This window comes from Oncorhynchus gorbuscha, unplaced genomic scaffold (assembly GCF_021184085.1).
Source record: "Oncorhynchus gorbuscha isolate QuinsamMale2020 ecotype Even-year unplaced genomic scaffold, OgorEven_v1.0 Un_scaffold_3677, whole genome shotgun sequence".
NCBI lineage: Eukaryota > Metazoa > Chordata > Actinopteri > Salmoniformes > Salmonidae > Oncorhynchus > Oncorhynchus gorbuscha.
Window position 1 is genome coordinate 22,501 of NW_025747861.1, and position 17,500 is coordinate 40,000.

Below are 17,500 nucleotides of genomic sequence, written 5' to 3' on the forward strand. Positions count from 1 at the left end.
CACATTCCCAGTGGGTCAGAAGTTTACATACACTCAATTGGTATTTGGTATAATTGCCTTTAAATTGTTTAACTTGGGTCAAACGTTTCGGGTAGCCTTCCACAAGCTTCCCACATTAAGTTGGGTGAATTTTGGCCCATTCCTCCTGACAGAGCTGGTGTAACTGAGTCAGGTTTGTAGGCCTCCTTGCTCGCACATGCTTTTTCAGTTCTGCCCACACATGTTCTATAGGATTGAGGTCAGGGCTTTGTGACGGCCACTCCAACACCTCGACTTTGTTGTCCTTAAGCCATTTTGACACAACATTGGAAGTATGCTTGTCCATTTGTCATCTGGAAGACACATTTGCGACCAAGCTTTAACTTCCTGACTGATGTCTTGTTGCTTCAACATACCCACATAATTGTCCATCCTCATGATGCCATCTATTTTGTGAAGTGCACCAGTCCCTCCTGCAGCAAAGCACCCCCACAACATGATGCTGCTTCACAGTTGGGATGGTGTTCTCCGGCTTGCAAGCCCCCCCCCCCTTTTTCTACAAACATAACGATGGTCATTATGACCAAACAGTTCTATTTTTGTTTCATCAGACCAGAGGACATTTCTCCAAAAAGTACGATCTTTGTCCCCATGTGCAGTTGCAAACCGTAGTCTGGCTATTTATGCGGCTTTGGAGCAGTGGCTTCTCCCTTGCTGAGCGGCCTTTCAGGTTATGTTGATATAGGACTCGTATTACTGTGGATATAGATACTTTTGTACCTGTTTCCTCCAGCATCTTCACAAGGTCCTTTGCTGTTGTTCTGGGATTGATTTTTACTTTTCGCACCAAATTACGTTAATCCCTAGGAGACAGAACGCGTCTCCTTCCTGAGCAGTATGACGGCTGTGTGGTCCCATGGTGTTCATACTTGTGTACTATTGTTTGTACAGATGAACGTGGTACCTTCAGGCATTTGGAAATTGCTCCCAAGGATGAACCAGACATGTGGAGGTCTACATTTCTTTTCTGAGGTCTCGGCTGATTTATTTTGATTTTCCCATGATGCCAAGCAAAGAGGCACTGAGTTTGAAGGTAGGCCTTGAAATACATCCACAGGTACACCTCCAATTGACTCAAATGATGTCAATTAGCCTATCAGAAGCTTCTAAAGCCATGACATAATTTTCTAGAATATTCCAAGTTGTTTAAAGTCACAATCAACATAGTGTATGTAAACGTCTGACCCACTGGAATTGTGATACAGTGAATTATAATTTAAATAATCTGTCTGTAAACAATTGTTGGAAAAATGACTTGTGTCATGCACAAAGTAGATGTCCTAACCAACTTGCCAAAACTATAGTTTGTTAACAAGAAATTTGTGGAGTGGTTGAAAAACGAGTTTTAATGACTCCAACCTAAGTGTATGTAAACGAGTTTTAATGACTCCAACCTAAGTGTATGTAAACTAGTTTTAATGACTCCAACCTAAGTGTATGTAAACTTCTGACTTCAAATGTATATTGACATACAGTATCTCATACATTCTGTGTTGGTATGTTTCAACCACAACCTACTTAGACATGTTTAACATGGTAGGACAGTCCTACCTTAACTTTATCATGTTTAACATGGTAGGACAGTCCTACCTTAACTTAGACATGTTTAATATAGTAGGACAGTCCTACCTTAACTTAGACATGTTTAATATAGTAGGACAGTCCTACCTTAACTTAGACATGTTTAATATAGTAGGACAGTCCTACCTTAACTTTATCATGTTTAACATGGTAGGACAGTCCTACCTTAACTTAGACATGTTTAACATGGTAGGACAGTCCTACCTTAACTTAGACATGTTTAATATAGTAGGACAGTCCTACCTTAACTTAGACATGTTTAACATGGTAGGACAGTCCTACCTTAACTTTATCATGTTTAACATGGTAGGACAGTCCTACCTTAACTTTATCATGTTTAACATGGTAGGACAGTCCTACCTTAACTTTATCATGTTTAACATGGTAGGACAGTCCTACCTTAACTTAGACATGTTTAATATAGTAGGACAGTCCTACCTTAACTTAGACATGTTTAATATAGTAGGACAGTCCTACCTTAACTTAGACATGTTTAACATGGTAGGACAGTCCTACCTTAACTTAGACATGTTTAATATAGTAGGACTGTCCTACCTTAACTTAGACATGTTTAATATAGTAGGACTGTCCTACCTTGACTTTGACATGTTTAATATGCAGTATATGTTGACAACATATTTAGGACAGTCCTACCTTAAGTCCTGGCAAGCCCACCAGGCCCTGAGGACCAGGAAACCCCTGTTAGAGACAGACAGATAGAGGGAGTTAAGAGAGACAGACAGATAGAGGGAGTTAAGAGAGACAGACAGAGAGAGGGAGTTCAGAGAGACAGACAGAGAGAGGGAGTTAAGAGAGACAGACAGAGAGAGGGAGTTCAGAGAGACAGACAGAGAGAGGGAGTTAAGAGAGACAGACAGATAGAGGGAGTTAAGAGTGTCGGTGTGATAATGAAGCGCCGGTCAGATGCTGTTTGTTCACCCGCCCGCTAATTACCCATTGGCCAAAGCCTGACTACATGTGACGAACTTGACCCTACCCTGACCCTAACCTGACCCTAACCTAACCTGACCCTAACCTGACCCTAACCTAACCCTAACCTGACCCTAACCTGACCCTAACCTAACCCTAATCTGACCCTAACCTGACCCTAACCTGAACCTAACCTAACCCTAACCTAACCCTAACCTGACATTAACCTGACCCTAACCTAACACTAACCTGACCCTAACCTGACCCTAACCTAAACCTAACCTGATCCTAACCTGACCCTAACCTGAACCTAACCTAACCCTAACCTGACCCTAACCTGACCCTAACCTGACCCTAACCTAACCCTAACCTGACCCTAACCTGAACCTAACCTGACCCTATCCTGACCCTAACCTGACCCTAACCTAACCTTAACCTGACCCTAACCTGACCCTAACCTGACCCTAACCTGACCCTATCCTGACCCTAACCAGACCATTACCTAACCCTAACCTGACCCTAACCTCACCCTAACCTGACCCTATCCTGACCCTAACCTGACCCTAACCTAACCCTAACCTGACCCTAACCTAACCCTAACCTGACCCTAACCTGACCCTAACCTGACCCTATCCTGACCCTATCCTGACCCTAACCTGACCCTAACCTAACCCTAACCTGACCCTAACCTGACCCTAACCTAACCCTAACCTGACCTTAACCTGACCCTAACCTGACCCTAACCTGACCCTATCCTGACCCTAACCCTAACCCGATCCTAACCTGACCCTAACCTAACCCTAACCTGACTCTAACCTAACCCTAACCTGACCCTAACCCTAATCTGACCCTAACCTGACCCTAACCTAACCCTAACCTGACCCTAACCTAACCCTAACCTGACCTTAACCCTAATCTAACCCTAACCTAACCCTAACCTGACCCTAACCTAACCCTAACCTGACCCTATCCTGACCCTAACCTGACCCTAACCTAACCCTAACCTGACCCTAACCTGACCCTAACCTGACCCTAACCTAACCCTAACCTGACCCTAACCCTAATCTGACCCTAACCTGACCCTAACCTGACCCTAACCTAACCCTAACCTGACCCTAACCTGACCCTAACCTAACCCTAACCTGACCCTAACCTAACCCTAACCTGACCCTAACCTAACCCTAACCTGACCCTAACCTGACCCTAACCTGCTAATATAGAAAATGCACTGTACAGTCAGAAATGGTGTCAAACAATGTTGACAGACCTTTTCAGACAGGCCTCTGTTTCTGCTTATCATTTATGACATTTTAGAAGGCTCTTTGCAAGTCAACTTGGGTCTATACTTGGGTCTATACTGAGATACAGGCAGCTTCACTTCTGCCATTAGTTGTTGTCCTAGACCAGTGGTTCCCAAACTTTATATAGTCCTGTACCCCCTCTAAATCTATATAGTCCCATACCCCTTCAAACATTCAAACCTCCAGATGTTCCCTCTCTAAATCTATATAGTCCCGTACCCTTTCAAACATTCAACCTCCAGCTGTACCCCATCTAAATCTATATAGTCCCCGTACCCCTTCAAACCTCCAGCTGTACCCCCTCTAGCACCAGGGTCAGTGCACTCTCAAATGTTGTTTTTTACCATCATTGTAAGCCTGCCAAACACACTATACAATACATTTATTAAACATAAGAATGAGTGAGAGTTGTTGTCACAACCCGGCTCGTGGGAAGTGACAAAGAGCTCTTATAGGACCAAGGCACAAACAATAATATATATTAATAAAAATAATAATAATCAATAATTTTGCTCTTTATTTAACCATCTTACATATCAAACCTTATTTGTTGTATGTGAAAGGCTGTAGACTATGTGAGAGGTTATAGACTATGTGAGAGGTTATAGACTATGTGAGAGGTTACAGACTATGTGAGAGGTTATAGACTATGTGAAAGGTTATAGACTATGTGAGAGGTTATAGACTATGTGAGAGGTTATAGACTATGTGAGAGGTTACAGACTATGTGAGAGGTTATAGACTATGTGAGCGGTTATAGACTATGTGAGAGGTTATAGACTATATGAGAGGTTATAGACTATGTGAGAGGTGATATACTATGTGAGAGGTTATAGACTATATGAGAGGTTATAGACTATGTGAGAGGTTATAGACTATGTGGGAGGTTACAGACTATATGAGAGGTTATAGACTATGTGAGAGGTTATAGACTATGTGAGAGGTTATAGACTATGTGAGAGGTTATAGACTATGTGGGAGGTTACAGACTATATGAGAGGTTATAGACTATGTGAGAGGTTATAGACTATGTGAGAGGTTATAGACTATGTGAGAGGTTATAGAATATGTGAGAGGTTATAGACCTACAGTTAATATGATATTAGACTATGTGAGAGGTTATAGACTATGTGAGAGGTTATAGACTATGTGAGAGGTTATAGACTATGTGAAAGGTTATAGACTATGTGAGAGGTTATAGACTATGTGAGCGGTTATAGACTATGTGAGAGGTTATAGACTATATGAGAGGTTATAGACTATGTGAGAGGTTATAGACTATGTGGGAGGTTACAGACTATATGAGAGGTTATAGACTATGTGAGAGGTTATAGACTATGTGAGAGGTTATAGACTATGTGAGAGGTTATAGACTATGTGAGAGGTTACAGACTATGTGAGAGGTTATAGACTATGTGAGAGGTTATAGACTATGTGAGAGGTTATAGACTATGTGAGAGGTTATAGACTATGTGAGAGGTTATAGACTATGTGAGAGGTTATAGACTATGTGAGAGATTATAGACTATGTGAGAGGTTACAGGCCTACAGTCGGTATCCAGGTGTCAGTTAGGCTCCTGTTCCATTGAACCCATTTGAACAGTACAGCTCCCTTGACGTGCCATCGTCCTCTTTTAACCACTTCACCAAGTCTTTCCCCAAACATCACACGACTGTTCTGGTCCTCCGTTATATTTGTTTTCAACTATCCACTTCACAGCTTTGCTCTTATTGATTTAAAGTCTGTCGTGGTCCCTTCTGTGTCAGTGGTGTGTATCTGGGCCATTACAGTTATTATATTATTAGATATAGTTATTAGCTATAGCTGAGGCTGAGGCTCCGACACTAACAACAGATAGAAAATGATGACAGAAAAAACTTCACTGTAGCCTATAGGTATGACTTGTTTTCTCTTTATTCAACCTGCCCACCACCCACCCGCTCTTCATCCACACATTATTCCATGAAGCTAAACCGCCCGCCTCGCGGATATAACCGCGGGGGACATAACCTGGGGGACTGTCGGTTCTGAGTCAACCAGCGCATCACTAGTGTGTGTTTTTTTTTATGTGTGTGTGTGTGTACCTGCAACCCAGGGTTTCCTTGCTGCCCGGATGCTCCCATCTCCCCCGGAGGTCCCTGTAGACAGAGGAAATGGCATCATAGACACCACTCTTCCAGTTGATGTAAACACAGGGTTCTAGAACGTCTCAGTCGTCACACTCACCAAGTTTCCCTTGGAACCTTGGATTCCATCCACTCCTCGGATTCCCTGAAGAGGGGGAGACAGGTCAGAGAGGGGGAGACAGGCCAGAGAGGGAGAGACAGGCCAGAGAGGGAGAGCCAGGCCAGAGAGGGGGAAGAGGGGGAGACAGGCCAGAGAGGGGGAGACAGGCCAGAGAGGGGGAAGAGGGGGAGAAAGGCAATAGAGGGGGAGACAGGCCAGAGAGGGGGAGACAGGCCAGAGAGGGGGAAGAGGGGGAGACAGGCCAGAGAGGGGGAGATTGGGGAGGGAGGAAAGAGAAGGGGAGAAAAGGGAGAGAGGGGATAGGGGAAACAGGGGGAAGAGGAGAGAGGGACAACTGTCAATCAACCAAAAAAGTTGGAAGAAGAGATACTGAAGAGAGATAGATTGTCATTAGTGTTGTCTGTCCAGTAAACATCCAGGTATCAGACCAGGCTGTGAGGCTGTAGCTAACTGAGGGAGCTGGCAGGGCTTCCTTCCACCAGGAAACAACAGCTTTATAGATGCAGTAAACATCCAGGTATTAGACCAGGCTGTGAGGCTGTAGCTAACTGAGGGAGCTGGCAGGGCTTCCTTCCACCAGGAAACAACAGCTTTATAGATGCAGTAAACATCCAGGTATTAGACCAGGCTGTGAGGCTGTAGCTAACTGAGGGAGCTGACAGGGCTTCCTTCCACCAGGAAACAACAGCTTTATAGATGCAGTAAACATCCAGGTATCAGAACAGGCTGTGAGGCTGTAGCTAACTGAGGGACCTGGCAGGGCTTCCTTCCACCAGGAAATAACAGCTTTATAGATGCAGTAAACATCCAGGTATTAGACCAGGCTGTGAGGCTGTAGCTAACTGAGGGAGCTGGCAGGGCTTCCTTCCACCAGGAAACAACAGCTTTATAGATGCAGTAAACATTCAGGTATCAGACCAGGCTGTGAGGCCTTCAGGCATTGAAGTTGTTCTGCTGTGCGTGCGTGCGTGCGTGCGTGCGTGTGCGCGTGCGCGTGCGTGTGCGTGTGCGTGTGCGTGTGCGTGTGTGTGTGTGTGTGTGTGTGTGTGTGTGTGTGTGTGTGTGTGTGTGTGTGTGTGTGTGTGTGTGTGGTTAGAACAGGTGTAACCAACATGTAACACCCGCAGGTCACAGACTACATGTTGAAAGGTGTTATATTAGCAGACAGACAGAAGCAGAACCTAATGTCTTCTAATCTGATAAAGATGTTAACATGTTTAATGTAACGCCAACATATGTATCATTACCATAACACAGTTTGTCAGCAGCAAGTGGAGACAGGTTGGAGTTGAGTTTTAATGAGAACTGGAGCAACAACTACAAAGCCTTTATGTCTACAGTATAGTAATGATGAAGTCTGTAAGTCTACATTATAGTAAGGATGAAGTCTGTAGGTCTACAGTATAGTAAGGATGAAGTCTGTAGGTCTACAGTATAGTAAGGATGAAGTCTTTATGTCTACAGTATAGTAAGGATGAAGTCTGTAGGTCTACATTATAGTAAGGATGAAGTCTGTAGGTCTACAGTATAGTAAGGATGAAGTCTGTAGGTCTACAGTATAGTAAGGATGAAGTCTTTATGTCTACAGTATAGTAAGGATGAAGTCTGTAGGTCTACAGTATAGTAAGGATGAAGTCTGTAGGTCTACAGTACAGTAAGGATGAAGTCTTTAGGTCTACAGTACAGTAAGGATGAAGTCTTTATGTCTACAGTATAGTAAGGATGAAGTCTTTATGTCTACAGTATAGTAAGGATGAACTCTTTATGTCTATAGTATAGTAAGGATGAAGTCTTTAGGTCTGCAGTATAGTAAGGATGAAGTCTTTAGGTCTACAGTATAGTAAGGATGAAGTCTTTATGTCTATAGTATAGTAAGGATGAAGTCTTTAGGTCTGCAGTATAGTAAGGATGAAGTCTTTAGGTCTACAGTATAGTAAGGATGAAGGTTAGGGTCAGGTTAGGGTCAGGATAGGGTCAGGATAGGGTCAGGTTAGGGTCAGGTTAGGGTCAGGTTAGGGTTAGGTTAGGGTCAGGTTAGGGTTAGGTTAGGGTCAGGTTAGGGTCAGGATAGGGTCAGGTTAGGGTGAGGTTAGGGTCAGGTTAGGGTTAGGTAATGGTCTGGTTAGGGTCAGGATAGGGTCAGGTTAGGGTCAGGTTAGGGTCAGGTTAGGGTCAGGTTAAGGTTAGGTTAGGGTCAGGTTAGGGTCAGGATAGGGTCAGGTTAGGTTCAGGTTAGGGTCAGGTTAGGGTTAGGTTAGGGTCAGGTTAGGGTCAGGTTAGGGTCAGGTTAGGGTTAGGTTAGGTTCAGGTTAGGGTCAGGTTAGGATCAGGTTAGGTTTAGGTTAGGGTCAGGTTAGGGTCAGGTTAGTGTTAGGTTAGGGTCAGGTTAATGTCAGGTTAGGGTTAGGTTAGGGTTAGGTTAGGTTCAGGTTAGGGTCAGGTTAGGGTCAGATTAGGGTTAGGTTAGGGTCAGGTTAGGGTCAGGTTAGGGTTAGGTTAGGGTCAGGTTAGGGTCAGGTTAGGTTAGGGTCAGGTTAGGGTCAGGGTAGGGTCAAGTTCGTCACATGTAGTCAGGCTTTGGCCAATGGGTAATTAGCGGGCGGGTGAACAAACAGCATCTGACCGGCGCTTCATTATCACACCGACACTCTTAACTCCCTCTATCTGTCTGTCTCTCTTAACTCCCTCTCTCTGTCTGTCTCTCTGAACTCCCTCTCTCTGTCTGTCTCTCTTAACTCCCTCTCTCTGTCTGTCTCTCTGAACTCCCTCTCTCTGTCTGTCTCTCTTAACTCCCTCTATCTGTCTGTCTCTCTTAACTCCCTCTCTCTGTCTGTCTCTCTGAACTCCCTCTCTCTGTCTGTCTCTCTTAACTCCCTCTCTCTGTCTGTCTCTCTGAACTCCCTCTCTCTGTCTGTCTCTCTTAACTCCCTCTATCTGTCTGTCTCTCTTAACTCCCTCTATCTGTCTGTCTCTAACAGGGGTTTCCTGGTCCTCAGGGCCTGGTGGGCTTGCCAGGACTTAAGGTAGGACTGTCCTAAATATGTTGTCAACATATACTGCATATTAAACATGTCAAAGTCAAGGTAGGACAGTCCTACTATATTAAACATGTCTAAGTTAAGGTAGGACAGTCCTACTATATTAAACATGTCTAAGTTAAGGTAGGACTGTCCTACCATGTTAAACATGTCTAAGTTAAGGTAGGACTGTCCTACTATATTAAACATGTCTAAGTTAAGGTAGGACTGTCCTACTATATTAAACATGTCTAAGTTAAGGTAGGACTGTCCTACCATGTTAAACATGATAAAGTTAAGGTAGGACTGTCCTACCATGTTAAACATGATAAAGTTAAGGTAGGACTGTCCTACCATGTTAAACATGATAAAGTTAAGGTAGGACTGTCCTACCATGTTAAACATGTCTAAGTTAAGGTAGGACTGTCCTACTATATTAAACATGTCTAAGTTAAGGTAGGACTGTCCTACCATGTTAAACATGTCTAAGTTAAGGTAGGACTGTCCTACCATGTTAAACATGATAAAGTTAAGGTAGGACTGTCCTACTATATTAAACATGTCTAAGTTAAGGTAGGACTGTCCTACTATATTAAACATGTCTAAGTTAAGGTAGGACTGTCCTACTATATTAAACATGTCTAAGTTAAGGTAGGACTGTCCTACCATGTTAAACATGATAAAGTTAAGGTAGGACTGTCCTACCATGTTAAACATGTCTAAGTAGGTTGTGGTTGAAACATACCAACACAGAATGTATGAGATACTGTATGTCAATATACATTTGAAGTCAGAAGTTTACAAGGATGAAGTCTGTTTCTGCGTCCCAAACTGCAGAGTCACTTTGACCAGGGTCCAGAAGGACGTCTACAGTAAGGATGAAGTCTGTTTCTGCGTCCCAAACTGCAGAGTCACTTTGACCAGGGTCCAGAAGGACCAAATAGGGAATTGCGTGCCATTTGGGACGATGTCTATTTTCTCAGGCTTGGATGAGGACTAGGATGAGGGGGAAATGCTGTAGATAGGGTCAGACTGGTTACGGGTCAGAGATAGGGTCAAAGGTGAAAGGTCATACTCACAGGCTGACCTGTAGGGCCAGTGTGACCTCTGGGTCCGTTCAACCCTCTGGAACCCTGGAGGTCAAAGATCAAAGGTTTTACGATCACACAGCAATCAATTATAAACCAATCAATAGTCAATTTCCAGTGTGTGCGTCTGCGATCGCGCGTGAACACTCACAGCATCACCTGGCTGTCCTCTTGGTCCTGGTTGTCCTTCGGAACCCTAAAACACACGTACATTAAATAAACACATGCAACACACACACGTTAATATGTAAAACACACACATACACGTTAATATGTAAAACACACACATACACGTTAATATGTAAAACACACACATACACGTTAATATGTAAAACACACACATACAGGTTAATATGTAAAACACACACATACACGTTAATATGTAAAACACACACATACAGCTTAATATGTAAAACACACACATACACGTTAATATGTAAAACACACACATACAGGTTAATATGTAAAACACACACATACACGTTAATATGTAAAACACACACATACAGGTTAATATGTAAAACACACACATACAGGTTAATATGTAAAACACACACATACACGTTAATATGTAAAACACACACATACACGTTAATATGTAAAACACACACATACACGTTAATATGTAAAACACACACATACACGTTAATATGTAAAACACACACATACACGTTAATATGTAAAACACACACATACAGGTTAATATGTAAAACACACACATACACGTTAATATGTAAAACACACACATACAGCTTAATATGTAAAACACACACATACACGTTAATATGTAAAACACACACATACAGGTTAATATGTAAAACACACACATACACGTTAATATGTAAAACACACACATACAGGTTAATATGTAAAACACACAAATACAGGTTAATATGTAAAACACACACATACAGGTTAATATGTAAAACACACACATACACGTTAATATGTAAAACACACACATACAGGTTAATATGTAAAACACACACATACAGGTTAATATGTAAAATACACACATACAGGTTAATATGTAAAACACACACATACAGGTTAATATGTAAAACACACACATACACGTTAATATGTAAAACACACACATACACGTTAATATGTAAAACACACACATACAGGTTAATATGTAAAACACACACATACACGTTAATATGTAAAACACACACATACAGGTTAATATGTAAAACACACACATACAGGTTAATATGTAAAACACACACATACAGGTTAATATGTAAAACACACACATACACGTTAATATGTAAAACACACACATACACGTTAATATGTAAAACACACACATACACGTTAATATGTAAAACACACACATACAGGTTAATATGTAAAACACACACATACAGGTTAATATGTAAAACACACAAATACAGGTTAATATGTAAAACACACACATACAGGTTAATATGTAAAACACACACATACAGGTTAATATGTAAAACACACACATACACGTTAATATGTAAAACACACACATACACGTTAATATGTAAAACACACACATACAGGTTAATATGTAAAACACACACATACACGTTAATATGTAAAACACACACATACAGGTTAATATGTAAAACACATACATACAGGTTAATATGTAAAACACACACATACAGGTTAATATGTAAAACACACACATACACGTTAATATGTAAAACACACACATACACGTTAATATGTAAAACACACACATACACGTTAATATGTAAAACACACACATACAGGTTAATATGTAAAACACACACATACAGGTTAATATGTAAAACACACACATACAGGTTAATATGTAAAACACACACATACACGTTAATATGTAAAACACACACATACACGTTAATATGTAAAACACACACATACACGTTAATATGTAAAACACACACATACAGGTTAATATGTAATACACACACACGTTAATATGTAAAACACACACACACACACACACACACACACACACACACACACACACACACACACACACACACACACACACACACACACACACACACACACACACACACACACACACACACACACACACACACACACACACACACACACACACACACGTTAATATGTAAAACACACACACACACACGTTAATATGTAAAACACATACACACACAAATGTCTTACCCTCTCTCCTGACAGCCCAAGAGTACCGTGGGGGCCTGGTTTTCCTATCTCCCCCTGAGAGGCAGAGAGAGAGAGAGAGATAGGGAGAGGGGGAGAGGGGGAGAGAGAGAACAGAGTGGGTTAGAACAGAGAACAGAGAGAGAGAGAGAGAGAGAGAGGGAACAGAGAGAGAACAGAGAAAGAGGGAACAGAGAGAACAGAGAACAGAGAACAGAGAGAGAGAGAGAGAACAGAGAGAGTGAGAGAGGGAGAGAGAGAGAGAGAACAGAGAGAGACAGTGACAGAGACAGAGACAGAGAGAGAGAGAGAGACAGAGAGACAGAGAGAGAACAGAGAGAGAGAGAGAGAGAACAGAGAGAGAGAGAGAGACAGAGAGACAGAGAGAGAACAGAGAGAGAGAGAGAGAACAGAGAGAGACAGTGACAGAGACAGAGACAGAGAGAGAGAGAGAGACAGAGAGACAGAGAGAGAACAGAGAGAGAGAGAGAACAGAGAGAGAGAGAGAACAGAGAGAACACAGAGAGAGAGAGGGAGAGAGAGAGAGAGAACAGAGAGAGACAGTGACAGAGACAGAGACAGAGAGAGAGAGAGAGAGAGACAGAGAGACAGAGAGAGAACAGAGAGAACAGAGAGAGAGAGAGAACAGAGAGAGAGAGAACAGAGAGAGACAGTGACAGAGACAGAGACAGAGAGAGAGAGAGACAGAGAGACAGAGAGAGAGACAGAGAGAGAGAGAACAGAGAGAACAGAGAGAGAGAGAGAGAGAGAGAGAGAGAGAGAGAGAGAGAGAGAGAGAGAGAGGGAGGGAGAGAACACATTACATACACAGGACAGGTTAAGAGAGTAATCATGACAGTCACGTTATCAAAGATAGAAAGTTGAAATAGACAGTTACTCGCCCTGTGTCCCTTGTGTCCTGGAAGACCTGGCAAGCCGTCAAAACCCCTGTCACCCTGAGAGAGAGAGAGAGAGAGAGAGAGAGAGAGAGAGAGAGAGAGAGAGAGAGAGAGAGAGAGAGAGAGAGAGAGAGAGAGAGAGAGAGAGAGAGAGAGAGAGAGAGAGAGAGAGAGAGAGAGTAAGAGAGGGAGGGAGAGAGAGAGAGAGAGAGATAGAGAGAGAGAGAGAGAGAGAGAGAGAGAGAGAGAGAGAGAGAGAGAGAGAGAGAGAGAGAGAGAGAGAGAGAGAGAGAGAGAGGGAGGGAGAGAGAGAACAGAGAGAGAACAGAGAGAGAACAGAGAGAGAAAACAAAGAGAGAGAGAGAGAACAGAGAGAAAGAGAGAACAGAGAGAGAGAACAGAGAGAGAGAGAACAGAGAGAAAAGAGAGAAAGAGATAATAGAGAGTACAGAGAGAACAGAGATAGAGAACAGAGAGAACAGAGAGAACAGAGATAGAGAACAGAGAGAACAGAGAGAACAGAGATAGAGAACAGAGAGAACAGAGAGAACAGAGATAGAGAACAGAGAAATAGAGAAAGAGAGAATAGAGGGAACAGAGAGAACAGAGATTGAGAACAGAGAGAGAGAGAACAGAGGGAACAGGGAGAAATAGAGAAAGGAGGGTTATTCCCTCAGACTGTCCCGTTCGTAGGACCAGTTGCAGAAGTTAGTGAGTTTGAAGGAGAGCTGGATATTTTAGGTTTTTTATTATTTTTTATTATTATTATTGTTTTTTTAACCTTTATTTTACTAGGCAAGTCAGTTAAGAACAAATTCTTATTTTCTTATTTTCAATGACGACCTAACTGACTGCTCAAAAAAATAAAGTGAACACTAAAATAACACATTCTAGATCTGAATGAATGAAATATTCTTATTAAATACTTATTTCTTTACATAGTTGAATGTGCTGACAACAAAATCACACAAAAACAATCAATGGAAATCAAATTTATCAACCCATGGAGGTCTGGATTTGGAGTCACACTCAAAATTAAAGTGGAAAACCACACTACAGGCTGATCCAACTTTGATGTCATGTCCTTAAAACAAGTCAAAATGAGGCTCAGTAGTGTGTGTGGCCTCCACGTGCCTGTATGACCTCCCTACAACGCCTGGGCATGCTCCTGATGAGGTGGCGGATGGTCTCCTGAGGGATCTCCTCCCAGACCTGGACTAAAGCATCCGCCAACTCCTGGACAGTCTGTGGTGCAACATGGCGTTGGTGGATGGAGCGAGACATGATGTCCCAGATGTGCTCAATTGGATTCAGGTGTGGGGAATGGGCGGGCCAGTCCATAGCATCAATGCCTTCCTCTTGCAGGAAATGCTGACACACTCCAGCAACATGAGGTCTAGCATTGTCTTGCATTAGGAGGAACCCAGGGCCAACCACACCAGCATATGGTCTCACAAGGGGTCTGAGGTTCTCATCTCGGTACCTAATGGCAGTCAGGCTACCTCTCGCGAGCACAAGGAGGGCTGTGCGGCCCCCCCAAAGAAATGACACCCCACACCCTGACTGACCCACCGCCAAACCGGTCATGCTGGAGGATGTTGCGGGCAGCAGAACGTTCTCCACGGCGTCTCCAGACACTGTCACGTCTGTCACATGTGCTCAGTGTGAACCTGCTTTCATCTGTGAAGAGCACAGGGCGCCAGTGGCGAATTTGCCAATCTTGGTGTTCTCTGGCAAATGCCAAACGTCCTGCACGGTGTTGGGCTGTAAGCACAACCCCCACCTGTGGACGTCGGGCCCTCGTACCACCCTCATGGAGTCTGTTTCTGACCGTTTGAGCAGACACATGCACATTTGTGGCCTGCTAGAAGTCATTTTGCAGGGCGCTGGTAGTGCTCCTCCTGCTCCTCCTTGCACAAAGTAGTGGTGCAAGGAGGAGCAGGAGGAGCACTGCCATAGCCCTCCTAGCAGCAGGTAGTGGTCCTCCTGCTCCTCCTTTCACAAAGGTGGAGGTAACGGTCCTGCTGCTGGGTTGTTGCCCTCCTACGGCCTCCTCCACGTCTCCTGATGTACTGGCCTGTTTCCTGGTAGCGCCTCCATGCTCTGGACACTACGCTGACAGACACAGCAAACCTTATTGCCACAGCTCGCATTGATGTGCCATCCTGGATGAGCTGCACTACCTGAGCCACTTGTGTGTGTTGTAGACTCCGTCTCATGCTACCACTAGAGTGAATGCACCGCCAGCATTCAAAAGTGACCAAAACATCAGCCAGGAAGCATAGGAACTGAGAAGTGGTCTGTGGTCACCACCTGCAGAACCACTCCCTTATTGGGGGTGTCTTGCTAATTGCCTATAATTTCCACCTGTTGTCTATTCCATTTGCACAACAGCATGTGAAATGTATTGTCAATCAGTGTTGCTTCCTAAGTGGACAGTTTGATTTCACAGAAGTGTGACTGACTTGGAGTTACATTGGGTTGTTTAAGTGTTCCCTTTATTTTTTTGAGCAGTGTACATACTGTACAGTCAGCATAGAGAATAAGAGATGTGTTTATCTACATACTGTACAGTCAGCATAGAGAATACGAGATGTGTTTATCTACATACTGTACAGTCAGCATAGAGAATACGAGATGTGTTTATCTACATACTGTACAGTCAGCATAGAGAATACGAGATGTGTTTATCTACATACTGTACAGTCAGCATAGAGAATAAGAGATGTGTTTATCTACATACTGTACAGTCAGCATAGAGAATAAGAGATGGGTTTATATACATACTGTACAGTCAGCATAGAGAATAAGAGATGTGTTTATCTACATACTGTACAGTCAGCATAGAGAATAAGAGATGTGTTTATCTACATACTGTACAGTCAGCATAGAGAATACGAGATGTGTTTATCTACATACTGTACAGTCAGCATAGAGAATACGAGATGTGTTTATCTACATACTGTACAGTCAGCATAGAGAATACGAGATGTGTTTATCTACATACTGTACAGTCAGCATAGAGAATACGAGATGTGTTTATCTACATACTGTACAGTCAGCATAGAGAATACGAGATGTGTTTATCTACATACTGTACAGTCAGCATAGAGAATAAGAGATGTGTTTATCTACATACTGTACAGTCAGCATAGAGAATAAGAGATGGGTTTATATACATACTGTACAGTCAGCATAGAGAATAAGAGATGTGTTTATCTACATACTGTACAGTCAGCATAGAGAATAAGAGATGTGTTTATCTACATACTGTACAGTCAGCATAGAGAATACGAGATGTGTTTATCTACATACTGTACAGTCAGCATAGAGAATAAGAGATGTGTTTATCTACATACTGTACAGTCAGCATAGAGAATAAGAGATGTGTTTATCTACATACTGTACAGTCAGCATAGAGAATAAGAGATGTGTTTATCTACATACTGTACAGTCAGCATAGAGAATAAGAGATGGGTTTATATACATACTGTACAGTCAGCATAGAGAATAAGAGATGGGTTTATATACATACTGTACAGTCAGCATAGAGAATAAGAGATGGGTTTATATACACATACTGTACAGTCAGTCAGCATAGAGAATAAGAGATGTGTTTATCTACATACTGTACAGTCAGCATAGAGAATAAGAGATGTGTTTATCTACATACTGTACAGTCAGCATAGAGAATAAGAGATGTGTTTATCTACATACTGTACAGTCAGCATAGAGAATAAGAGATGTGTTTATCTACATACTGTACAGTCAGCATAGAGAATAAGAGATGTGTTTATCTACATACTGTACAGTCAGCATAGAGAATAAGAGATGTGTTTATATACATACTGTACAGTCAGCATAGAGAATAAGAGATGTGTTTATCTACATACTGTACAGTCAGCATAGAGAATAAGAGATGTGTTTATCTACATACTGTACAGTCAGCATAGAGAATAAGAGATGTGTTTATCTACATACTGTACAGTCAGCATAGAGAATAAGAGATGGGTTTATATACATACTGTACAGTCAGCATAGAGAATAAGAGATGGGTTTATATACATACTGTACAGTCAGCATAGAGAATAAGAGATGGGTTTATATACACATACTGTACAGTCAGTCAGCATAGAGAATAAGAGATGTGTTTATCTACATACTGTACAGTCAGCATAGAGAATAAGAGATGTGTTTATCTACATACTGTACAGTCAGCATAGAGAATAAGAGATGGGTT

At 42.4% G+C, this 17,500-nt stretch overlaps 1 protein-coding gene across 1 annotated transcript in view; it reads right to left on the bottom strand.

The window, feature by feature from the left end:
* LOC124028041 (collagen alpha-1(XI) chain-like) overlaps positions 1-17,500 on the bottom strand; it is a 31,204-nt gene that overhangs the window by 10,590 nt on the left and 3,114 nt on the right. The window contains exons 2-8 of the mRNA XM_046340208.1: positions 13,264-13,317; positions 12,365-12,418; positions 10,356-10,400; positions 10,196-10,249; positions 6,079-6,123; positions 5,937-5,990; positions 2,275-2,319 (exon numbers count right to left, since the gene is read on the bottom strand). Coding sequence (XP_046196164.1) covers positions 2,275-2,319; positions 5,937-5,975 — 84 coding nt within the window. The 5' untranslated portion in view covers positions 5,976-5,990; positions 6,079-6,123; positions 10,196-10,249; ... (1 more) ...; positions 12,365-12,418; positions 13,264-13,317. The remainder of the gene's footprint in view (positions 1-2,274; positions 2,320-5,936; positions 5,991-6,078; positions 6,124-10,195; positions 10,250-10,355; positions 10,401-12,364; positions 12,419-13,263; positions 13,318-17,500) is intronic.